Genomic DNA, 25,962 nt, shown 5'->3' on the forward strand with positions numbered 1-25,962 from the left:
TTATTTTTTCTGCATCTCACGAATGTTCTTCGTTGTGATCTGAACACCTTCAACCTAGATTTGTCTGTCCATAACACTTTTTTACAATCTTCCTCTGTCCAGTGTTTGTGTTCTTTTGACCATCTTAATCTTTTCTTTTTATTGGCCAGTCTTAGATATGGTTGTTTCTTGGCCAGCATCCTCAGGAAGAGTAGCTGCTGATTTTGCAACAGCTAATGGGGATCCTAATAAAATACCAAATACCAAATCCCAGAGTCTCCTCTTCACTGTTGACATTGAGACTGGTGTTTTGCGGGTAATATTTAACTAAGCTGCCAGTTGAGGACTTGTGAGGCGTCTGTTTCTCAAACTAGACACTCTAATGTACTTGTCCTCTTGCTTAGTTGTGCACCGCGGCCTCCCACTCCTCTTTCTATTCTGGTTAGAGTCAGTTTGCGCTGTTCTGTGAAGGGAGTAGTACACAGCATTGTATGAGATCTTCAGTTTCTTGGAAATTTCTTGCGTGGAATAGCCTTCATTTCTCAGAACAAGAATAGACTTGACAAGTTTCAGAAGAAAGTTATTTGTTTCTGGCCATTTTGAGCCTGTAATTGAACCCACAAATGCTGATGCTCCAGATCCTCAACTAGTCAAAAGAAGGCCAGTTTTATTGCTTCTTTAATCAGAACAACAGTTTTCAGTTGTGCTAATATAATTGCAAAAGGGTTTTCTAATGATCAATTAGCCTTTTAAAATGGTAAACTTCGATTAGCTAGCACAATGTGCCATTGCAACACAGGAGAATGATGGTTGCTGATAATGGGCCTCTGTACGCCTATGTAGATATTCCATAAACAATCTGCCGTTTCAAGCTACAATAGTCATTTACAACATTAACAATGTCTACACTGTATTTCGGATCAATTTGATGTTATTTTAATGGACAAAAAATGAGCTTTTCTTTCAAAACAAGGACATTTCTAAGTGACCCCAAACTTTTGAACGGTAGTGTATATAGTCAATGACATCATAGCAAAACAATCGGAGTCACAGGGTAGAGCTATCTGAGGGACAGAAGCTTTGGCTATGGCATTATAGTTTGAAAACACCCAACATAATTTTGTGGCCATGTGACAGAACTTTCATATCCCCTCTTTGGAAATTGCAGGGTCAAAAATACTCTTACGATGAATAAAATGTTTGATAGAAATGTTTCTGTTTTGTTGATATTAAGTATGTGTTCTACATGACAACTTGTAACGCTCGTCTTCGGGTGAAAGAGAGGAGGACCAAGGCGCAGCGTGGTAAGTGTTCATGATGATGAATTTTAATGCTAATCCAACAAACAGAACACTACAAAATACAAAACAACAAACGAAGTGAACAAATGAACGAAACAGTATCGTGTGGCGAACAAACACTGACACGACAACAAACACCCACAACTCAAAAGTGAAACCCAGGCTACCTAAGTATGATTCTCAATCAGGGACAATGATTGACAGCTGCCACTGATTGAGAATCATACCAGGCCGAACTCAAAACCCCAACATAGAAAAACACACATAGACTACCCACCCCAACTCACGCCCTGACCATACTAAAACAAAGAAAACACAAAAGAACTATGGTCAGAACGTGACACAACTAGACTATACAGTTGAAGTCGGAAGTTTACACACACCTTAGCCAAATACATTTAAACTCAGTTTTTCACAATTCCTGACATTGAATCCTAGTATAAATTCCCTGTCTTAGGTCCGTTAGGATCACCACTTTATTTTAAGAATGTGAAATGTCCAAATAATATTAGAGAGAATTATGTTTTTCAGCTTTCATTTCTTTCAGCACATTCCTAGTGGGTCAGAAGTTTACATACACTGTCACGCCCTGACCTTAGAGATCCTTTTAATGTCTCTATTTTTGGTTGGTCAGGGCGTGAGTTGGGGTGGGCATTCTATGTTTTGTTCTATGTTGTCCTTTTCTAGGTGTTTGGCCTGGTGTGGTTCTCAATCAGAGGCAGCTGTCTATCGTTGTCTCTGATTGAGAACCATACGTAGGTAGCCTGTTCCCACCTGTGTTTGTGGGTAGTTGTTTTCTGTTTTGTGCATCTTCACCTGACAGAACTGTTTTGTTTTCGTTCTTCCTCGTTGTTATTTTGTTTAGTGTTCAGTTTTAATTACATTTATAACATGAATACTTACCACGCTGCGTTTTGGTCACCTTCTTCCCAGGACGATTGTTACATACACTCAATTAGTATTTGGTAGCATTGCCTTTAAATTGTTTAACTTGGGTCAAATGTTTTGGGTAGCCTTCCACAAGCTTCCCACAATAAGTTGGGTGAATTTTGGCCCATTCCTCCTGACAGAGCTGATGTAACTGAGTCAGGTTTGTAGGCCTCCTTGCTTGCACACGCTTTTTCAGTTCTGCCCACAAATTTGCTATAGGATTGAGGTCAGGGCTTTGTGATGGCCACTCCAATACCTTGACTTTGTTGTCCTTAAGCCATTTTGCCACAACTTTGGAAGTATGCTAGGGATCATTGTCCATTTGGAAGACACATTTGCGACTAAGCTTTAACTTCCTGACTGATGTCTTGAGATGTTGCTCCAATATCCACATAATTTTCCTCCCTCATGATGCTATCTATTTTGTGAAGTGCACCAGTCCCTCCTGCAGCAAAGCACCCCCACAACATGATGCTGCCACCACCATGCTTCACGGTTGGGATGGTGTTCTTCGGCTTGCAAGGCTCCCCCTTTTTACTCCAAACATAACGATGGTCATTATGGCCAAACAGTCCCCATGTGCAGTTGCAAACCATAGTCTGGCCTTTTTATGGAGGTTTTGGAGCAGTGGCTTCTTCCTTGCTGAGCGGCTTTTCAGGTTATGTCGATATAGGACTCGTTTTACTGTGGATATAGATACTTTTGTACCTGTTTCCTCCAGCATCTTCACAAGGTCCTTGCTGTTGTTCTGGGATTGATTTGCACTTTTCGCACCAAAGTACGTTAATCTCTAGGAGACAGAATGCGTCTACTTCCTGAGTGGTATGACGGCTGCGTGGTCCCATGGTGTTAATACTTGCGTACTATTCTTTGTACAGATGAACGTGATACCTTCAGGTGTTTGGAAATTGCTCCCAAGGATGAACCAGACTTGTGTAGGTCTACAATGTTTTTTCCTGAGGTCTTGGCTGATTTCTTTTGATTTTCCCATGATGTCAAGCAAAGAGCCACTGAGTTTGAAGGTAGGCCTTGAAATACATCCACAGGAACACCTCCAATTGACTCAAATGATGTTAATTATCCTGTCAGAAGCTTCTAAAGCCATGACATCATTTTCTGGAATTTTCCAAGCTGTTTAAAGGCACAGGCAACTTAGTCTATGTAATCTTCGGACCCACTGGAATAGTGATACAGTGAATTATGTGAAAGTGAAATAATCTGTCTAAACATTTGTTGGAAAAATGACTTGTGTCATGCACAAAGTAGATGTCCTAACCGACTTGCCAAAACTATAGTTCGTTAACAAGAAATTTGTGGAGTGGTTGAAAAACGAGTTTTAATGACTCCAACCTAAGTGTATGTAAACATCCGACTTCAACTGTATATTTAGGAAACTGTATTGGAGTTTGTTTCTGTTTGTCCGACCTGGGATGCAAACTCACACTACACGTTGTACTCTCAAATCTACACTGAGTGTACAAAACATTAGGAACAGTATCTCTTTCCATTACATAGAATGACCAGGTGTCTCCAGGTGAAAGCTATGATCCCTTATTGATGTCGCCTGTTCAATCCACTTCCATCAGTGTAGATGAGGAGGAGACCGGTTAAAGAAGGATTTTTAAGCCTTGAGACAATTGAGACATGGATTGTGTATGTGTGCCATTCAGAGGGTGAATGGGCAAGACAAAAGATTTAAGTGCCTTTGAGCAGGGTATGGTAGTAGGTGCCAGGCGCACCGGTTTGAGTGTTAAAGAACTGCAACCCTGTTGGGTTTTTCATGCATAACAGTTTCCCGTGTGTATCAAGAATGGCCCACCAGCCAAAGGACATCCAGCCAACTTGACACAAATGTGGGAAGCATTGGAGTCAACATGGACCAACATCCCCGTGGAACACTTTTTACACCTTGTAGTCCATGCGAATGTAGGCTGTTCTGAGGGACAAAGTGGGTGCAACTCAATATTAGGAAGGTGTTCCTAATGGCACTAGCCATCCAAACCCATGGTTGTGGTAGACTGGAAGCAACACCACTTCAGGTCTCAGGGGATGTGAAGTTATTGCACAATGGCTACTACTAGCACACCAGTTATATAGTTTACATCTTCCTAGAATAACTAAGAAACAAATGTATCATAAACTGTTATTATGTTATATAAACGACTATATCTACAGTGTAATAACTAACTCACATCAAATATGTTTTACTTCCTATGTATAATATTTTCAAAACCTGTGAAGGAAGGTTAATATAGTTAACGAAAACTGAAACTAAAATAAAAACAACAATTGGAAAAACTATTTAGTAAACTGAAATAAAATAATCAGGAAAAACATGTCACGAATACCACCGAAGGTGGCTCCCCTTCCTGTTCGGGTGGCGCTCGGCGGTCGTCGTCGCCGGTCTACTAGCTGCCACTGATCCCTTTTTCCTTTTCGTTTGTTTTTGTCTAATTGTTTTCACCTGTTCCTTGTTGGGGTTTTGGGATGGGTGTTATTTAAGTTCGTTTAGCCCGCTGGTGTTTGTGCGGGCTTGTTGTTATTTCACGTTAGTGGTGTTTGTGTTCTTTTGGGTTTTCGCTGTCCTGTATTTTAGTAACTATGGTTTTGGGTTTGTTGCGCCTGTGTTTTGGGCTTCACCCATGTTTGTAACTAGTTACTGTGCGAAAGGACATTAAAGCGTTTTTCCCGTCAACCTTCTGCTCTCTGCATCTGACTCCACACCCATCACTCTCCAGACATTACAAAACATTTGAAAAACTAAAACTCTACTGAAACTATTATCTTTGACTGCAAAACTAACAAGAATAAAATACAAACCATCATAAATTATGTTTAGTTGTAGTTTTTTTCCTTCTCAAATGGGGTTTTCAAGTCATTTTTTTCGGATGGGGTTTTCAAGCTTCTGAATCTGGCGGATAAATGCTGCCAGTAGATGGTGATGTTTGCAATAGGCCTAGCTTGTGCATCACTATCACTAGCTATCTAGCTAACAGGGAAGAAATCAGAGGGTGATCGCTGACCGTGAGTGTGAACAATGGCGGCAGCAAAAGGTAAAGCCCTGTATGGGATTGTTTTGAGTACATTGCTGGAAAATACAAAAGCAAATGTGTTGTAGTGTCAGCAGCATGTGTGGAACAGAGATAAATGGTAAAACCCAACCAACCTCAAAGTTCATCTGAACAGCACCCACAAGGAATCATAAAAAACATGTCAGGATAAAGACAAGGTGAGATAGACACCAGCTATTAGTAGCTGCACATCAACGGCATTGCTAGACGGCATTGCTTGGGCAATCAACTTTAACGGTTTGCATGAAAAGAGCAGAAACATGGCAACTCAATTCAAATGAGTTAAAAAATAGAGTGAAGCAGCACCGGTTCATTTATTCATCCAGTCTGGCAAGTCCACGACACTGTGCAATGAACTAGCCTTCCGAAAATTCAACCAAACACTTGATCCCAAATGTAAAACTCCTGGGGTTGCTAGAGTTGGCTTTGCAAATGGATACAGTAACATAGAAAGTTAAGGAGATTCTAAAAGAGGCATAACCCTACGTGTAGACGGATGTAGCAAGAAAGGACTGACTGGTTTGTTTATGGGCATATCAGCCTGCTTCTATCACCCCTCTTCCAACAAGGCACAGAATGCATTGCTCAACCTCCATCGGATTTAGCATCCACACACCGGAGAGGTAATTGACCGCACATTGAACACATGGGACATACCATAGTGACAACGGGGCGAACATAGTCAATTCTATTAAGCTATTACAGAACAGGCAAGATAATATCCATGACCAACATCAACCAGAGCTCGCAATAGTTTTGAACAGCGAGGCGGAAATGTCTGGATCTGAGTGGGACACCGACGATTATCATTTTAAATCCACGTCATATTAAGATTGATTTATAATTTAAACATAATCAAACCTATGTATTACTCACCTTGTGTATTACTGACCCCCAGTGGCAAGAGGTGAAATCCCCAGAAAACACAAACTATAGGCCTACAACACAGGCAAGAGAATATCCATGACCAACATCAACCAGAGCTAGCAATAGCTTTGAACGGTGAGGCAGCCTCCCACACTCCTAGCCTCCCACTCTACTTTCTGTCCCTAACACTAAAACTTAAAATAAATAATATAAAAACAAAATAGAAATTGTTTTATAAACCTCAAACTAAATAAAAACTAGTAAATCAAAGTCTGAAAACTAACTGAAACTAAACTGAATTTCTAATTAAAATAAAAAATGAATAGAAATAAAATCTCATAGAAAATCACAAAATTATAAATTTATTTTCTATAAAAAAAAATGCATAATTAAGCATGAGTCTCTTGAATTCAACAATGCTGCACAGTTGCATTGACGTTTTTGGCAAGATATTGGCCAAATCAGAGAGACTTGCAGACAGGCTAATAATAAACTCCACATATCAAGATGTTTGATCATGATATTCTTTGATAGGAATAACCCAAATGTGGGTATGTGTAATCAGAAACTGACAGTTTGGGTAAATGCCAGATGGGCTGGTCCATCTAAGGCCAGTGGGCCTGTCTAACTGAGGGGAATTGTGCAGAATTATCATTATTTGCCTAAAATACGGGCATCAAGGGAAAAAATGGGCCGGTGGGCCTGGGACAAAAAAATAGGCCTGGGACAATTTCTGGTCCCAGTCCGTCTCTGTGTGTAATCCAACATGACATAATCCAGAGCTATTGAATATCATGATGGACATTCTGGAGCACCTCCGGCTTCTGTTGAAGGCCCATCTCTTTTCCCCTCTGAATCCTGGTTAATTTCTCTTTTACCTGTTAGACAGAAATTTGGACTCTTCTCTATTGATCTTGACTTTTTCACTTTTTGTCCTTACCGTTTTGTGTCTACCTAGACTCATTGTTAATTTCTCCTTCTCATGAACAATCTAAAATCAAGAACAGTGTTGATTAGACTGACTTAATGGCTGCCTTTTGATTTCAGTGTCCATATTGTGAAACCATTCTCATCGTTTCTTCAACAACTTTTTGAACAATCTGAATGGAGTTGTGACACAATATTCTTAAATTCTTTAACCTCTATGGGATCGGTCTCCCCCCCGCGAGACGGTTGAGCTAACGTGCGCAAATGTGATTAGCATGACGTTATAAGTAACAAGAACATTTCCTAGGACATAGACATATCTGATATGGGCAGAAAGCTTAAATTCTTGTTAATCTAACTGCACTGTCCAATTTACAGTAGCTATTACAGTGAAAGAATACTATGCTATTGTTTGAGGAGAGTGCACAGTTATGAACTTGAAAATGTGTCAATAAACCAATTCAGCACATTTGGGCAGACTTGATATAACATTTTGAACAGTAATGCAATGGTTCATTGGATCAGTCTAAAACTTTGCACATACACTGCTGTCATCTAGTGGCCAAAATCTAAATTGTGCCTAAACTGCAATAATTCATTGTGGCCTTTCTCTTGCCTTTCAAAGATTATGAGAAAAAAAAAGGAACGTTTTTTTCTTTGTATTATCTTTTACCAGATCTAATGTATTATATTCTCCTACATTAATTTCACATTTCCACAAACTTAAAAGTATTTCCTTTCAAATGGTATCAAGAATATGCATATCCTTGCTTCAGGTCCTGAGCTACAGGCAGATAGATTTGGGTATGTCATTTTAGGCTAAAATTGAGAGAAAAAAAGGGTCCGATCCTTTTTAAGTAAAAATGGGGACGGTCAGCTCCAGTCCTCGGGGGCCAGAGTGGTGTCACACTTTTTCCTCGTCCCTAGCAAACACAGCTGATTAAACTAATTTCATTCTAAACTGAAGATCACGATTAGTTGATTATTGGAGTCAGGTGTGATAGCTGCGTCAAAAGTGTGACACCAATCAGGCCTCCGAGGTCTGGAGTTGCCCATCCCTGACCTAACACAAAGTGTCCTCTGCATTCATGGGATGGCTTCACTCTCAGGCTAGACTTTGTCTATATTCAAGAGAGGGCTGACCATGCAAGACTGGTGAATAGGCTGAGAGATGCTTTCAATCAGACCAAAATGACTCTTCCATAGATATGATTTGTCCACAGTCCGTAATTGAGCCGGCCCATCAGGTGACCTCAGGAACGCAGAAAAACATCACGAGGTAACGAAAAGATGCGTCCGCCATGCAGGGATACATTGTGCTGGCACTTATCTACCTTAACGTCACCCTGTCTCTTGTTTAATCTCGTCTCCGTGGAAATGACTTTATTTTCTCCTGGGAAATAGAAACCCGTAAATGTTTATCAGATGGTGGGCTCCAGAAATTCACTGGCAGCATCACAAGGCCCTCACAGAGGCACTGCACAGAGAAACTAGGAAGTTAAGGATTTTGAAGCTGTATCACAAGGTTATGAGACTAAGTACAGCGAAGTTTAAACCCTTTGCAGAGAATATATTGAGTTTTCACTATGAGGAACCTGACAGTCTATTTATGTAAGGAGGAATACAGATAACCCATGTGAGAAGCTTCAAAGGGAACTGATTACGTTTAAATGTAAGTTTGCCTAAGTTACAGTCTATCCTTTGCATCCTTTGAATATTACAACATGCTTACAGAATATAGTTGAGTCATTTTCCTCCAATCCTTCATTCACTGATTGAGCTTTTTTCTTCTTTTTTTTGCTCTCTTTGTTATGGCTACCATGGTTAGAAGTGCCCATTATTATGGCTACCATGGTTAGAAGTGCCCATTATTATGGCTACCATGGTTAGAAGTGCCCATTATTATGACTACCATGGTTAGAAGTGCCCATTATTATGACTACCATGGTTAGAAGTGCCCATTATAATGACTACCATGGTTAGAAGTGCCCATTATTTTGGCTACCATGGTTAGAAGTGCCCATTATTATGGCTACCATGGTTAGAAGTGCCCACTATTATGGCTACCATGGTTAGAAGTGCCCACTATTATGGCTACCATGGTTAGAAGTGCCCATTATTATGGCTGCCATGGTTAGAAGTGCCCATTATTATGGCTGCCATGGTTAGAAGTGCCCATTATTATGGCTACCATGGTTAGAAGTGCCCATTATTATGGCTACCATGGTTAGAAGTGACTGAAATAGGGGCCTCCCGAGTGGCGCAGTGGTCTAAGGTGCCACTAGAGATTCTGGGTTCAAGTCCAGGCTCTGTCGCAGCCGGCCGCAACCAGGAGACCCATGGGGCGGCGTACAATTGGCCCAGCACCATCCGGGTTAGGGGAGAGTTTGCCCGACAGGGATGTCCTTGTCTCATCGCGAACTAGCGACTCCAGTGCACGCCGAGTAAAAAAAAAGTAAAACGTAAAATGTGATTTAATTCTGCACACACCTGAGTTATAAAGGACTGAAGTAGATCTTCAGAGTTTGAAAGTGTTATGATTTGCACATGTAAAATGTTATTTCACTTGTGAAACCATGTGGTTTTGGAACACTTCATGTGATGATGTTTCACATGTGATCACTTAACCTTTCACATGTGAAATCATGTGAAACCATGTGTTTCTGGAACACTTCACATATGAGGATATTTCACATGAAGTTCCACATGTGGATATTTTTCACATGAGATTTCACAGGTGATACCCTGCAAACAAAAAGGAGTCGCTAGGATGTCCCATGAATGTCACACAGTCTTCAACTTACATATTTGACATACATTGTGTACGTTTATTTATACAGTAATGATTATTCAACATGTCCTCGCCTTGAACTCACAACCTCTAGGTTCACGCCATTCTGATCTTCCTGCTACGCCACCATGCCTGTGTCAATAACTGAGTTCACCTGTATTCCTACACTTTGGACTTCAAAGCAAATCCCAGCTTTGTTAAAAATACACTCAAGAAAAACCATTATATTTATCATAGTGATTCAAGAGTAACATCAAAACATAATAAAAAGCCCCACCACAGTTACAGCTAAAAAAGAACACGTAAAAAAAACAAGTGGTTTTCGGACACACTTGAACAAATCACCTGAAAATGTTCACAAGTCAGACATGTGGTTTTAGGACACGTGTGACGTTTCACAGATTTTTTTTTACATGTGAACAAATCACGTGAAAAACATCAGGTCAATTCCCCCCAACATTTCACATTGTGATATTAAAAATGTAATCTGTGCTTTTGTAACTGGCATGATTAGAACCCAGATTTCCCACGGGAGAAGCCAACATCATTAGACCAAGAGGGCCTACACTAATTATTTATTCGCAGGTGGGGCTACCTCATTACGTGACCATGAGCAACCATGACCAACTCATGTACGCTACACTTTAACATGTGCATTTTCACATTTTAATGTCTTCTATCTCTGACTCGGGTCAGGCCCCTCTGTTTATTAACACTGTTGCCGATAAGCATGCTCCATATACAAAACTAAGAGTAACGGATAGATCAAACCCTTGGTTTATGCATGAATTGTCTGAAAAATTACAAGAAAGAAATGTCGCTTGGGCTAAGGCTAGACTGACTGATACTATGTCTGACTGGCAGCCCTTCAGACATTTGAAAAATAGATGTCTGGTTAGAAAAGCAAAGTCAATATACTTTTTGAACTGTGTATCTGAGAATGGTGGGAATCCAGCGAACTTCTGGAAAGTAGTCAAATCTCTGAAACAACGTAACTACTGTCTAATTTCCAAGTTATCTTGCCTTTCCAAAGTTTTAGAATCCCTGGCTAAGTTTCAGCTAAGAACTTTTTTCTCTTCTCATTCTATTCTAAATGTGCACCATTCTAGTTTTTGACCTGGCTATACCACCGTTTCAGCTGCTGCACTTGTTCTAGATTATGTGTTAAATAGCTTAGATCATAAAAACCATTATGCTGCCTTATTCATAGACCTTTCCAAGGCCTTTGATCACACTATTGATCATTACATTCTCATTCAAAGGCTGACTGAAATAGGCCTGGATCAGGCTTCTTGCAAATGGATTGAGAATGATCTGTCAGATAGGACAGAATGCATGATTTCTGATTGTGTCAAGTCTAGATTCCTGGATATTACAAAAGGAGTACAACAGGGGTCAGTACTGGGACCTGTTCTCTTTACTATTTATATACATAATATTGGTCTATCTGTTAAAATGTGTAATATTAATTTGTATGCAGACGACGCTGTTGCATTTATGTATGCCTTTGCCCCAACTGTTGACCAGGCTATGTTATAGCTACAATCGGAATTTGTTGCTTTACAGAAAACCCTGGTTGGTTTAAAACTTTAAAACGACTTATTGTGGGCCAAATTAAATATGTGTTGTTCTCTACTTCTTGCAAAACTGTTTCAGATGGACTACATATGTATTCATTGGTTCTCCCATGATCGGGTTCTCTTAAACCTTTGAATGCCGTCTACCATAGCCCTTTATCACAGGTGACCGTTTTAATACTTACCACTGCATCCTGTAGCAAAAGGTTGGCTGGTCCTCGTTAAAGTCCCGTATAGATTACTTCATTATTCCTTTTTTCTTTACAAAGCCCTAATACACAAGCTTACGACTTACCTAACTTCTCTGTTAAAATATAGGTAAATCCGCTTTTAGTTTTCAAGCACCTCATTGCTGGAACCAACTACAAAATACATTACAATTGGATGTTCTGGTGCTGCTTGGGCAATTTAAAATATTTATTGGGGACGTTCTTATTGAGGAATGTAACTGATTTTCTGGAATATTTGTATCGTGCTGTATTTTACTTGTTTTATACTGTATGTTATTTTGTATTTGTCTCATGAAATTGTATATGTAGGGCTCCCTTATGAAAGAGACCTTGGTCTCAATGGTGACTCCCTGCTTAAATAAAGGTAAAATACACAACAACAACATTGAGGAAAAATTCAAAATTTGCTCAAATGGAGTTGAAATTTTCAGATTTTGTATACAAAAAGCATTACAAGAAAATTGACGTCTTGATTTTGTACAAAGAAATGGTTCTCAAAATCAGGTAAATTGATAAACACACTTTTTTGTAACCTCAATGTCAACTTGCTTTGACATCACATTGTTGTTTTTAGCTGTACAGATTGTAGAGGTTTTCAGTGTATTTTGAACGCTTTCAGACAATGCAATAAAGAAAGAGCACTAAAATGACAAAAAGTGAACTTGAGTGAACTGATTTACTTTAACATGTTAAACAGGATAAATCAGGAGCGCTAGCTTCTCTGTTCTTTTCACTGGGCTTCTTCCAACGACCACTGACCAACGTTTGAAGAAGAGACGTGTGCGCCTGCAGCAGTAACACCCCAAATGGATGGCTCAGAAATAAGAAATAATTATTTTTAACACATTTGAATTATTATGCTTAGGTAGGCTAAGTTACCTTTTTACCGAATGGCATTACAGAATTAGCTATTTCATATCTAGAAACATTGCTAATGCTATTTTTACACTACCTTTTCACATGTAAGGAGAATAACACTATTTCGCCACCACATGTGAACTTGCAATTCCACATGTGAAAGTTAGATTTTGATGTGGAGTTTTCTTACATGTGAAACTGCTGCAAATAAGATTTTCACATGTGAATGGTTTCCACATGTGAACTTCCATTTCCATATGTGAAAGTGAGATTGATGTGGTGTTCTTACTTTTACTCAAGTATGACAATTGAGTACTTTATCCACCACTGAAAACCCCCATACCATTTCATTATGTCCCTCAAAAAAACATGCCAAATGTGCAATTTCACATGTGAAATCGTATTTTCACATGTGAAATAGCTGTTTTCACATGTTATGCTGAAATTGTCACGTGAAAACAAGAGACACATGAGGTCAGTTGTTCACATGAAACCAAATTTTCACATGTATTAAACACGTTAACACCACCTTTTCACATGAGGAGAATAACATGTTAACACCTCACATGTTAACACCTCACACCTCACAGTTTACAATTGGCTCATTCATCCCCCTCCTCTCCCCTGTAACTATTCCCCAGGTCGTTGCTGCAAATGAGAACGTGTTCTCAGTCAACTTACCTGGTAAAATAACGGTAAAATAAATAAATAAAATAAACATACGGAATTGCATTTTCATATGTTAAAAACATTGACGTTTGATGGTATCACATGTTGAAATTTTGCATCCCCATGCTGTGACATATATTTCACATGCAGTCATGTTGTCACGTGCAGTTTCGTCACTAGTACATATGGTATCCCTATTCTCAGATTGACTCCTTCTTGCATACCAATCTCCCAACATTACTAGACTCAAAAAACGTATCTGGAACTGCCTCAAAGATATTTCCCACAATGGAAAAGTATTGTGTATTAAAGTAAGCATTGGTAACAAAAGATACCCTGAGGCTTATTTCAGTGGCTTTCATACTTACAGGCTTTCACATTCAGTGCAAACACTACGCATTGAATGTTGTCAGTCTATTGTGTCCTAGCTACAAAGGCAGCTCAATAACCTTCAGCTCATGAAAGCACAAACATCTGAAGGAGACCATGACTGCACTAAAACTCAATATAGCATCCTTCCTTGGTAGCTTTGACTCAATGCCAAGGTATTTTTCTTAGAAATACATGTAACCACCCACAGCCTCACTTTGACAAAATGTGAGAGGTTGAACACAGAGGCAGACACATTTCACATTTGGGGACTGGTACTTTATGATTTTAATCCCTCCAGATAATTGTGTCTGAAGAATAAAGAAGGCAAACCGTTCCTTGAAAAGTTATATCATCATAGGTACACTTCCACTATGACAGACAAAATGAGAAAAGAAAATCCAGAAAATCACATTGTAGGATTTTTAATGAATTTATTTGCAAATTATGGTGGAAAATAAGTATTTGGTCACCTACAAACAAGCAAGATTTCTGGCTCTCACAGACCTGTAACTTCTTCTTTAAGAGGCTCCTCTGTCCTCCACTCGTTACCTGTATTAATGGCACCTGTTTGAACTTGTTATCAGTATAAAAGACACCTGTCCACAACCTCAAACAGTCACACTCCAAACTCCACTATGGCCAAGACCAAAGAGCTGTCAAAGGACACCAGAAACAAAATTGTAGACCTGCACCAGGCTGGGAAGACTGAATCTGCAATAGGTAAGCAGCTTGGTTTGAATAAATCAACTGTGGGAGCAATTATTAGGAAATGGAAGACATACAAGACCACTGATAATCTCCCTCGATCTGGGGCTCCACGCAAGATCTCACCCCGTGGGGTCAAAATGGTCACAAGAACAGTGAGCAAAAATCCCAGAACCACACGGGGGGACCTAGTGAATGACCTGCAGAGAGCTGGGACCAAAGTAACAAAGCCTACCATCAGCAAGGGCATTGAAGATGAAACGTGGCTGGGTCTTTCAGCATGACAATGATCCCAAACACACCGCCCGGGCAACGAAGGAGTGGCTTCGTAAGAAGCATTTCAAGGTCCTGGAGTGGCCTAGCCAGTCTCCAGATCTCAACCCCATAGAAAATCTTTGGAGGGAGTTGAAAGTCCGTGTTGACCAGCAACAGCCCCAAAACATCACTGCTCTAGAGGAGATGCATGGAGGCATGGGCCAAAATACCAGCAACAGTGTGTGAAAAGCTTGTGAAGACTTACAGAAAACGTTTGACCTCTGTCATTGCCAACAAAGGGTATATAACAAAGTATTGAGAACAAAAGTTTGACCAAATACTTATTTTCCACCATAATTTGCAAATAAATTAATTAAAAATCCTACAATGTGATTTTCTGTATTTTTTTTCCTCATTTTGTCTGTCATAGTTGAAGTGTACCTATGATGAAAATTACAGGCTTCTCTCATCTTTAAGTCATCTTTAACTTGCACAATTGGTGGCTGACAAAATACTTTTTTGCCCCACTGTATCCGTTTGCTGAAGCAAAGCTATAAGCTACATGCCCTGGCACCACAGAAACCCTATCATCGATCCGATCGGCAACCGCATAGATATGTCCCAATGTCAGCACCATGGACAGTGGTTTGTAGTGGCTCCCCACAATAGGGATTGGGGGCCCACTCCAACCTTGGTCCAGAGAAACTGCGTTACGCCAGTGTATAAGACAGACACTTTAAAACGTTATTCCTTATGTATTGTTGGACTGTCTGTTTTGCCATGTACAAATGTGTTATAGCAGTAAAGGCCAATTTCAATGTTTCATCAAATATATATATATATATTTTTTATATACCTACTGTGGTCCTCATTCAAGTGGCTAAATTATCAATTTGATGACCATCTTAAACAATTCCATATATTAACTTAGTAGATAATGCAACACTTTATGTTGGTGTTGTCTTTATTTTGGCAGTTAACTGTATTTACCTCCAAGAAAACCTATGAGCAACCAATGGTGTATGTTTGTATGGGAATGACTGCCACCAGATGGCAATGTTAAGTAAAACGGTTTTCAAACTGTTGAGCTAAAACAGTTTGTTTTTTTTGAAGGGGGGGGCTCTGGGGACAGAATAAAAGATACAGTAAGAAATGATCAAAATGCAGAAGGAAAAAAATCATATACAAGAGTCAATTCAGTAATTAACTTGATATAGTCCCCTTTAACTGTCCTTTCAGTTCTGGAAAAACAACCAATACAAAAGTCATGAAGACACAATCAGTGTCAGTTATCATTTAAACAAAACAAAGTCACAGTAGGCATTACAGTAAATTAAGTAAGGAAGTAAATTAAGTAAATTAACTATATGTACTACATACTGTATGTATAACAACAAATGTGGGTGTGGAGGGGGGTGTGGAGGGGGGGTGTATGATGATCCATTTATGTAGAATACATTTAATTCTATTTATTTATGTATTCCATGTGGAAGCAGCATCACTCTTTAATCGTCCATGACAAATTTCCCCATGTGGTCAATAAAGTATATCAGATCAGATCAGTGCTCTTTAAGCTGCAGGGTTAGTGGTGACCTCCTCCAGCAGAGGCTTATACTGCTCCAGGTCCCGGATGTTCTGCAACATATCAGAGCAAAGTTACATATTACTTGGCAGGACACAACAAACATTACCTTGGTTGTGTGTGTATCTACATATCCGTATTCTACTTCCATTTGTATGGCCGTTGTATTCGCTCTGTTCAAGGGTTCTCTGTTCATACCTCTTTTCCCTCCTTTCCATTCTTGTACAAAGCCTTGATACCCAACACCGCAGAGCTTATGGTGACACAAAGTTGAAGGACTGCAAGGACGATGAGCACGATGTCCAAGGCATTCATCAACATCTAATGGTAGAACAAACACATGGAGGATTTGAACATATTGACTGGATTGTTTAGCAAGATAGTGCTGTTGGTGAACACTGGAAAATACAGAAACAGACTGGCATACCAGCTATTAGAATGTGCTTTAAACATGGTACCCACTATCTCTGTTTAAGGAGACATGTTCATTACTAAATTAAGCAGTTTGATCCTTCTAATCAAATGTTAATATATTTGACTTAGAACAGACAAGGGACACCTTCCTCACATGATGGATATCATTAAAAAACTTAATTCAAAAGCACTCACCTGTGCAATCTGCTTGGCATCTTTGCATTTCGTCAAGAGTCTATCCCTCTCCGAATCACTGGGTGGTTTTGCCACCTGGCCGCCATAGTAGTCATCTCGCCAGTTGTAGTTGTCATCATTGCAAATCCACCAGAAATTGTAGTTTGCCAGGTCTATAGCATACAGCACAATTCCAGTAATGGCCAGAGCAGCACCTGACAGGTTCATCAACACATTGATACCCACCTAAAACACAATCAGAGAATATAAAACCAGTTTGACTCAACTGAGTAAACCACAGAGGTCTAGATATCTCAGATGTTCAGTTGATGATTATAATTCAGCTGGATCAGATTGAATGATTGTTCAATGGAGGAAGGGAATGAGGCTAAGGAATGACAGGAAAGAGTTAAAGGTATGTGCATCAGTGAACAACTCACCAAGCAGGGACTGGGGAACTTCTCAGCCAATATACACATGATGCCAACGACTATAAACTAAGGAGAAGGCACACATATCAAATACGAACAACCTACACATTATTTGTCCTAATAAATAACAAAAACATTTGACTTTAACCCTGCATGTAAAAAAAAAATTAAGAATAAGTGTGGGTAGGCAGTTATGTTTCCTGGTTTTGTTTACTGTGGTTATAACTCCAAGTGAAATCACATGCTTCCATACTAAACATGATGACATGGTAAACGATAACAAAATAAAGTAAACTTACCACACCACCAAGCCAATAAGGAACCCCATTATTAGAATAATCCGGGCTAACAAGGATCATTCCCAAGCCAATGTTGAGAACTCCCACCATGATCTGTATAGTCTGTGAAAGAAGAAAATAATAATTTTATAAATCTCTGGCTCACTTCCGATGACAAATGCAACTCAGTGATGATAGACATGTATGTTGTGGTGTGTGTGTTAATTTAGTTCACCCACCCCCAGAGCTGTCTGGGAACTTGTTTGGAGCCTCCTCAGTGCCTCGGACACAACGCATGATGGGCTGTAGCACAAGGTCCCAAGTATTTGACACAGCTGGGGCCAACTGCTTCCTTCTTTAGAGTTCACAGTAAATACAGTCACCCCTCCACCTTTGGTCACAGTCACTGACATGCTGGCCACTCTTGGTTACACAGCTCTAAAACAAAAGGCAGAACAATCACCTTAATGTTAAAATAAGTGTGTATGCCTTATACTGTCATGATGTTAAAAGGTGCACATTCATTCGAAAAACATCTGAAAAAGTCTGTGTTGTATCTGCAGGATACAACTTTTTCTTTAAAGGACCAACTATCCTTCCGTTAGAGAATGTATTGCATTGTACAGCACTCTGAATATGACCTAAATAAGGGCTCTCTTACTGTCACTGCTACAGTGTGTATTGGGTCATAGTGACTAACAGGTTCCATCCCACGTGGACAACATTAAAGTGAATCTACCCATTATTTTGTTGCTTTGCTTTCCTTCATTGCGGTAATCTCTTGCCTCATTGAAAGATGATAGGAGATAGGGCATGTCATAAAGTGTGGTGATGAGTGGGTGTAGAGCCTCTGCTACACATGAGCAGGAAGTGCACAACAACTCCCTCCTTCTGGGAAATGACTTGAAACAGCAATTGTATTACCATGTTGCTCAATTAACTTATGAATTCAAGCAAATCAGTACAGCACAACAATTCTGCATCACTTTACCATAAAGCATTTATGCCACTGGTTGTTTACTTAGATATGGGGGAAACTCACGTCATCCACTTACAATGTATAGCACCCACCTGGGCGATGCCATCAATGGCAGCCATTTTGAATTAGAAAGAACTCCACCCATTTTGTACCAGTAGGCTACAGGTATTTACAAATAGTGTTTATTTTTAGTTAGCAGCAGAAAGTACACATACCATATACTGTCCCAGTAAACCAGATTAAACAGTACTGTAAAATACAGTACTATCCAGAAGTTACACATCCGTGTGTCAGTGGTGGAGTTCGTTTGGCATGTCCCGGTGCCCCGGGTGTGTACAGATTTCACTTAAAGACCAATGGAATGGTCTAAAATACGCAAACTCCGCCACCAGGAGCACCAGGCCATGCAAAACAAACTCAACCATTGGGTGTTCTCCAATCAAATCCATCCCGACTCACAAATGTAAACCCTAACAAATGTTTGTTTAGATTATAACTGCTGAACTTTGCAGCGTGAATTGTTTAATATAATCTATTTATTTACTATTTTGTAATTACATCATTTCTTTTTGAGAGCATGAAACAACTACACACAGATTTAAATTCACTCAAAACGTATAATTCAACATGTATTTTAGAGAAAAGCTCACCCGTTCCTGCAATTGAGATGGACACCTCTACAGGTCCTGTTCAATCACAGTGGCAGACCAGTCTGCTTGTTGCGCAGTTTGGTTTAATTACAGGGAAGTAGCTGGTAGGGAGCGCTCAGCCAGTCTCAGCTAGTTCCCAACAGGCTTTCCTCGCCACTTTAAAGAGATCCTGAGAGGTTAACCCTTCCCTCACTGAATAATAAACATATAATGGATTCCTGTCATACTGAAGAACCCCCCCACCACACACACAAAGCAAGGACTCCACAGTTGTTCTTTGCCATTTTAATGATTTTCTTTGTTTTTAATACAGCAAGCAGGGGCAAAGTACAAAGACGTGTAGTGCCAATTCTTCATTATTGTTGTTTAAGAGCTCATGCCAATACTACGTTACAATCACTAAATTCTTTACTTTGTCATAGTCTTCTATCTCACTCCTTTTCAATATGAGCACAATCAAGTATAGTATGTGTCATGTGTTGTTGCTGGACTTAATCTAATGGTGTCAACTAACATTTCAGACAGCAATATAATTATGACTTCCATGGGTGAACACTTCACCAACCATTGATCTTAATGACTGTTTGAATGAGGTCGATACCAGGAAAGTCCATGGCAATCACCCCAAAACATGCACTGCTGTGGTCACTGGAGAACTGTCTCAGATACTGATCGAGCCATGGGTCAATCTTTTCAGCCACCTTCTTGGGAGTTAGAAACATGCCCAACAGTGTGCCAATGCCAGTGCCACTGGAGTAGCTCAGAACGATATAATCCCCACCACAATCACCTGAAGCTTGTGTCAAGTGTTTCACAATTTTGTTCTCCTTGTCTGCAATATGCGTAACTTCATAGTCACCCTTGCTGTCTGTTTCCAAGAGAGGAATGCCCAGCTTAAAGCTGGATTTCTGTACAAATATCATCTTTCCTCTTGCCTCAGCCATAGTTGGCATGTCAGACTTCACCCATACATCTGTATCATCAATAATCATTTTTCCAACCAGCTCCTCAACATTCTCTTTATCAAACAAATCAGGCTTTACTCTAATGAGAACCGCCTCACTTCTGAATTTGGACAAAAATGCTCTGATCGTGTCAAGGACCTCATAGAACGACTTGTGTTGGTAGACAACCCCGTGCATGACATAGAGTTTGTTTTCAAAGGCGAATATCCTGAGGTCCAGATAGCGTATGCCGGCCCTCAGCTGATCCCCCAACTCCCAGGCCTGACACTCTGCCGCTGGGCCTCCATAGAGAGCCATGGTGTCATGGGTACCAGGTATGGTGATGTCAGAGATTAATTTGTCGTCATCAATGGCCTCCATCCAGCCAATCTTGTAGGCTTCTGGGAGTAGGAGTCCTTTGTCATTGAAGAAGAGGTCCTTTCCTTGGCAAAAACCTCTAAAAGTAAATCATACAACAAAGGATTGACTCATCATTTGTTTGTCATCGAAATATTGGTGTTTGAGGGTTATGAATGGTGTATAAGCTCACAGTAAAAAAAGATGTCACCTTGCACTTTCCTGAGCAGTGTACTCACTTTACCAAAGTCACCTTGTTCTGCAACTAATGCCATACCATTTATCAAAGGTCATCAGCTAGATAATAGAGACTGAAAGGTTGAAGAGAGGCTTTACTCAGGTACCATGTGTAACAGTTTAACTTTAGACCGTCCCCTCGCCCCGACCCGGGCGCGAACCAGGGACCCTCTGCACACATCAACAACTGACACCCACGAAGCATCGTTACCCATCGCTCCACAAAAGCCACGGCCCTTGCAGAGCAAGGGGAACCAGTACTTCAGGTTTCAGAGCAAGTGACGTAACCGATTGAAAGGCCACTAGCGTGCACCACCGCTAACTAGCTAGCTATTTCACATCCGTTACACATGCTGTTTCATTCAAAGATGGGAGAATATAATCAGTCAATGGAGCATGGGATTGAGGGTGGTAGTGTTTGTAAAATATTGAAAAGCCAAATAAAGAAACCATGATAAAAAAAAATATTAATATATATTTTTTTAAACAATCAGTCCAGACTATGCTTACTTTTTCTTAAATATCTGTGTATCCCTGTGAATTACAACTTGCACCAAAGCCATATGTCACGTACACTCCCTCTCTGGCGCTTGGGGTCGTCAGGCGGCTCATTATTACGCACACCTGTCATCAGACTCACCTGGACTCAATCACCTGCCTGATTACCTTACATATCACTCCCTTTAGTTAAATCGCTAGGCGTCAATGTTTCATGTCGGTACGCCACTCCTGTTTCTTCTTTTGTTCCATATTCATTTATTAAATACACTCCCTGAACTTGTTTCCCGACTCCCAGTTTACACGTTACACCATATGTATGGTATATCACAAAAACATCAATTGACTCACAGCATTTTGCTCACTTTTCATAAACTTTTTTACTACTTCCATTAAGTTTACACTAAAAGAAGAAATGTTAGGTTCGAATCAGAGTGGACAATGTAAACCCCTACAATATACATTCTGGAATTAATGGGGACTTATTTTAAATACCTGTAGCCATACTTACACAAAAAGCAGTAACATGTAAAGGTGGCAAAACAAAGCTTTCTCAGTGGTCCTCATGGTCACGTTAAAGGAGGAAAACATTCAACAACCTGCCAAAAAACATGAATAATATAATGCAAATCCAAAAATCATACTCCTGATTTTCTATATAGCCTACCTTTTCTAGATGGCTTTCCTATACCAAGACTGAAATACTGAAATGTTTCACCTGGCTAAAGACTGGGATACTCACATACAGCTCTGGACTAAGGAGTTTCACACAGGTGCTGGTGTTTTGACCTCTGCAGATTGGCAACAGAATTATAGCATACTGATAAAGGATAGGTGTGGCCTCGTAGTGTTTACCTACGGTTTTTCTTTTTCTTTGAGAAAGGTTAAGCACACTTCAAAAAGATCAAATGAAATCAAATGGTACATTCTCAGCCTTGATCTGCCTTCACCAATGTGAGACGAGCGTCTTTAAGAATGTCATTAGCTAGGTTTCCAGACAATTTGGCGACAGATTTTAATATGAATTTTCTAAAATCTGCATAAAGAACATATGCACATTTTCCCACCAGTCGGTAGGTTTACACCCAATTGGATACAGATTTTCATGCGAATATTCTAAAATCTAAAAGTCCGTGCGTGAGAATGTAGTGCACACAATGTTCTTTTTCGCTTAAAGCTGCAATATTTAACTTGTTACTGTCATTCCCATTGAAAGCAAGTCTAAGATGTTTTACATGTTAGTCATATCACAAAGACTTACAGTAGTGAGTGCATTATTTTTCCTACTAAGAAGCGGTAGAACAGTTTTAGGTGGGCTGTGGCTCCCGGTTTAAAGGTTAGTTTTTGAGTCTTTTACTTTCAGTTTTGTAGGCTATACCAGCTTCAAACAGCTGAAAATTCAACATTTTTGCTTATGGAAAATGTATTTTACAGCAGTTTAGATCACGTGTCAAACTCATTCCACGGAGAGCCGAGCTTTCGCTCCACCCTTGTACTTGATTGACTAATTAAGGTTAGTAATTAGTATGAAACTCCCCTCACCTGGTTGTCTAGGTCTTCATTGAAAGGAAAAAACAAATACCCGCAGACACTCTGCCCTCCATGGAATGAGTTTGACACCCCTGGTTTAGATAGTATGCCTACAATCATTATCTACACCAGGGGATCCCAAAACGTTTTCACTCGGGACCCCCTTCCCCCTGCGCGCGCGCCACATCCAAATGTACTTTCATAAGATAATTATTATATCAAATCAATATTTGCGCATAAAGGCGTTTCCACCGCCATTTCTCGCATAATTAATTTTACCGACACAAAAAGATCCCACCATGTCCAATGAACAAATTATCTGTTGGGATTTATAACATTGAAGCCTACCGAAACTCCCTGTTTCCATCACAGCTTTCATTAATATTTTTTTATAAGATAGGACTTTAGGTCAAATGCATTAGGGTCGTGCAGTGCTCTGATTTAGTTATTAGGCCTAATAGGCTGTTATTCACCTTCTAAACCTAATTTTCATGTCATTAAAGAATTAAATGAATGCATGTTGGATTTTATGCTCATTACCGCACAAAAACTTAAATAATTTAAAGGGCCAATTTGCAGTTAAAACAATAACAAAGTAGACACCCCAACGCTGTTATGGTATGGTAAAAAGCTGAGGGATGGGCCTGGAGAAATGTAACCACTCTCACTTTCATAAACATGACGGTGCAAGGACTGACCATCCACGATATTAACAGTTTCTTTTCAACCAAGTTTTTAGAATGCAGTGTTTGTTTACATTTACATTGTTTACAAACCATTGGAGTAAAACAATCTTATATTTTGGGTTTTGATAGGGTGTGATAGTTGAACTAAGATCATGCGGCATAAAATATTATTCAGGAATCAATTTATACCATTCATTCTTAAGTCCAAAAATGTATGTAGCAACTGCGGATTGCCCCTTTAAATATAATATTTTATATATAAAGTATTTGCCCACTTTTTTTCTCAGCATTACAATTTTAGATTTTACAGTATAGGACCAATGATTTACATCTGGGTTTATTTACACAATTGAGTAGCACACATACATTTTGGTCAAATGCAATGACACCCCCACACCACTAGACTTCAACGTTGCAAAGACCTCAGGTAATACTGCTTTCATCTCAGCTTGAGAATCTTGTTAGCTGGTTTTGTGATGTAGCAAAGATTGTTTATTATATTGACAAGATAGTAAAGTGACCGCTATAACAATGGAAATACATGTCCTCAACGATTGAAGGTGGGTGATGCGAGAGCAGGTGGGACCATTCTAGCCAATGAGAGGGCCGACACATGTGAACAACATGCTTGAACGTGTATATGATGAGTCCTCTATCTATCTCTATGACAACAGGCACAATTCTGATATTAAGTCATTTTTTTCAAAGTTGCCAAAATGCCACGTCCGTATGTATGTATATATATATATATATGTTTGTATATAGCAAGCATGAGCTAGCTAACTACGTAACTAGCTAACGTTAGCTTGTGAGTATTTTAGCTACCATGGTTAGAAGTGACTGAAATAGGGGCCTCCCGAGTGGCGCAGTGGTCTAAGGCACTGCATCGCAGTGCTTGCTGTGTCACTAGAGGTTCTGGTTCTGTCGAGTCCAGGCTCTGTCGCAGCCGGCCGCGACCGGGAGATCCATGGGGCGGTGCACAATTGTCGCAGCGTCGTCCGGGTTAGAGGTGGGTTTGGCCTGCAGGGATTTTCTTGTCCCATCGCACACTAGTGACTCATGTGGCGGGCCAGGCGCAGTGCACACTGACACGGTCGCCAGGTGTATGGTGTTTCCTCCGACACATTGGTGCGGCTGGTTACTGGGTTAAGCGGGCAATGTGTCAAGAAGCAGTGCAGCTTGGCTGGGTTGTGTTTCGGAGGACGCACGGCTCTCGACCTTCGCCTCTCCCGAGTCCGTACGGGGGATGCAGCGATGGGACAAGACTGTAACTACTAATTGGATACCATGAGATTGGGGAGAAAAATAAAATCGGCACAAAATCGGGTGTAAAACCCGAACCCATCATTGAAAGATGAGACTCTCACAACAGTGTCGGTTGTTTGACTCTTTGACATCAACAAGCTTTACATCTGAACTCTCTGTCGCAGACGTCCTCATTTCGAAGAGGTCTTCTCACAAAACCGACACTCATGAACACAAAGGTGTCGGTTGTTCTGCTCTATGAGTCACACAAGCTTCAGTGGAGTCATTTGAAGGTAACTCTGTAAAAATGGCAAAAAGTGCATAGGGGGTCAAATGTGCCACGAATAACATGACCAAACATGAGTCTAGATTATTTTATTTATTTGTTTTCCTATATTTCTCAGATATAGGACCACTGGCGTACCGGACACCCCTCCACAGTTACAGAGAGGGTTAAAAAACGCTTTATTGCCATAGCAACATCAGGGAAACTGGGCAGAAGGGAGTGGTTCTTCAAATATAGCAGTTCTGCAACATCTTTAATTGAGTCTCTTATTCTCTTTAATTGTGGTGCAAACACGTTACAGAAAGATATTAACTGTAGAGGATGCTCTGGGACAGGTCATCTGGATACTGGACAGCCAACAAATTGGTAGATGCAAAAAGATTACCATCTTTGTTGAGGGCGTTGAGGGTACAAACTCAAAAATCGGTTTGCGATTTATCTTCATACTGGTGAACCAGTGTTTGAGTTGTGTGGTTGCAATATCAACAGTCCTTTATCTCTGGTATATCTTGGCATGCATCATTCGAGACTAAGTTTCAATATAAGACCAGAGGAGTCTCTCAAGTTGGATTTAATCTAAATGACTTTGATTGCCGTCCATTTGTGAATAATATTAGCCAGACAGATCCTGCTGAGTTCAACAATAAAAAATGGCTACATTTATCCTCAAGCTGAATACTTTTTTCCTCATTGTTAGGCTATTTAATGTGTAATTTTTATAAAAAGTGTATAAATAGCAGCTAAATAATGTATATAGCTATAGAGAGTAGGCTACACTGCTAAATGAAACAATCCATAGTAAACTAGTGTTTTGAGGGTGGACTGACTGTCATTTGGCATTATTAGACTGGTTTTTACACCCAACAACTTTCTATCCAAGCTGGGAGAGAGCACGAGGACTGCTCATGTCATGCGGGTTCAGGTAGGATATACAGGACAGTTGTATGTCTTTTTAAATAAATTGGTTGCTAATTAGTATTCTGTTGTGTCGAAAATAAATTTTACAATCTGCAATGTTTAACCTTTTCACAGTACCAACAAACGGGTGTGATCATTCTATAGTGGTCCCTGTTGGGTACGATCAAACCGGTGTGATTAGAACGCTTAATTAAAATGTTCATTTTCGATTGACGCAACAA

General features: G+C 40.0%; 2 protein-coding genes across 2 annotated transcripts; both read right to left on the minus strand.

Annotated features, from left to right (window-relative positions):
• Nucleotides 1–13,826: 13,826 nt before the first annotated feature.
• LOC129857513 (uncharacterized) lies at nt 13,827–19,179 on the minus strand. Its single transcript, XM_055925836.1, has 7 exons — nt 19,041–19,179; nt 17,651–17,849; nt 17,433–17,534; nt 17,143–17,199; nt 16,724–16,948; nt 16,313–16,435; nt 13,827–16,167 (listed from the first exon to the last, which is right to left on the minus strand). Exons 2-7 carry the CDS (start codon nt 17,822–17,824, stop codon nt 16,102–16,104), a joined length of 747 nt encoding a protein of 248 aa, XP_055781811.1. The 5' UTR covers nt 17,825–17,849; nt 19,041–19,179; the 3' UTR covers nt 13,827–16,101.
• Nucleotides 19,180–19,309: 130 nt separating this feature from the next.
• Nucleotides 19,310–22,565, minus strand: LOC129856696 (1-phosphatidylinositol phosphodiesterase-like). The gene is made up of 3 exons (XM_055924429.1): nt 21,819–22,565; nt 21,588–21,675; nt 19,310–20,441 (listed from the first exon to the last, which is right to left on the minus strand). The coding sequence occupies exons 2-3, from the start codon at nt 21,665–21,667 to the stop codon at nt 19,598–19,600; spliced, it is 924 nt and encodes a 307-aa protein (XP_055780404.1). The 5' UTR covers nt 21,668–21,675; nt 21,819–22,565; the 3' UTR covers nt 19,310–19,597.
• Nucleotides 22,566–25,962: the final 3,397 nt, after the last annotated feature.

Source organism: Salvelinus fontinalis, chromosome 6 (genome assembly GCF_029448725.1).
Source record: "Salvelinus fontinalis isolate EN_2023a chromosome 6, ASM2944872v1, whole genome shotgun sequence".
NCBI classification, from domain to species: domain Eukaryota; kingdom Metazoa; phylum Chordata; class Actinopteri; order Salmoniformes; family Salmonidae; genus Salvelinus; species Salvelinus fontinalis.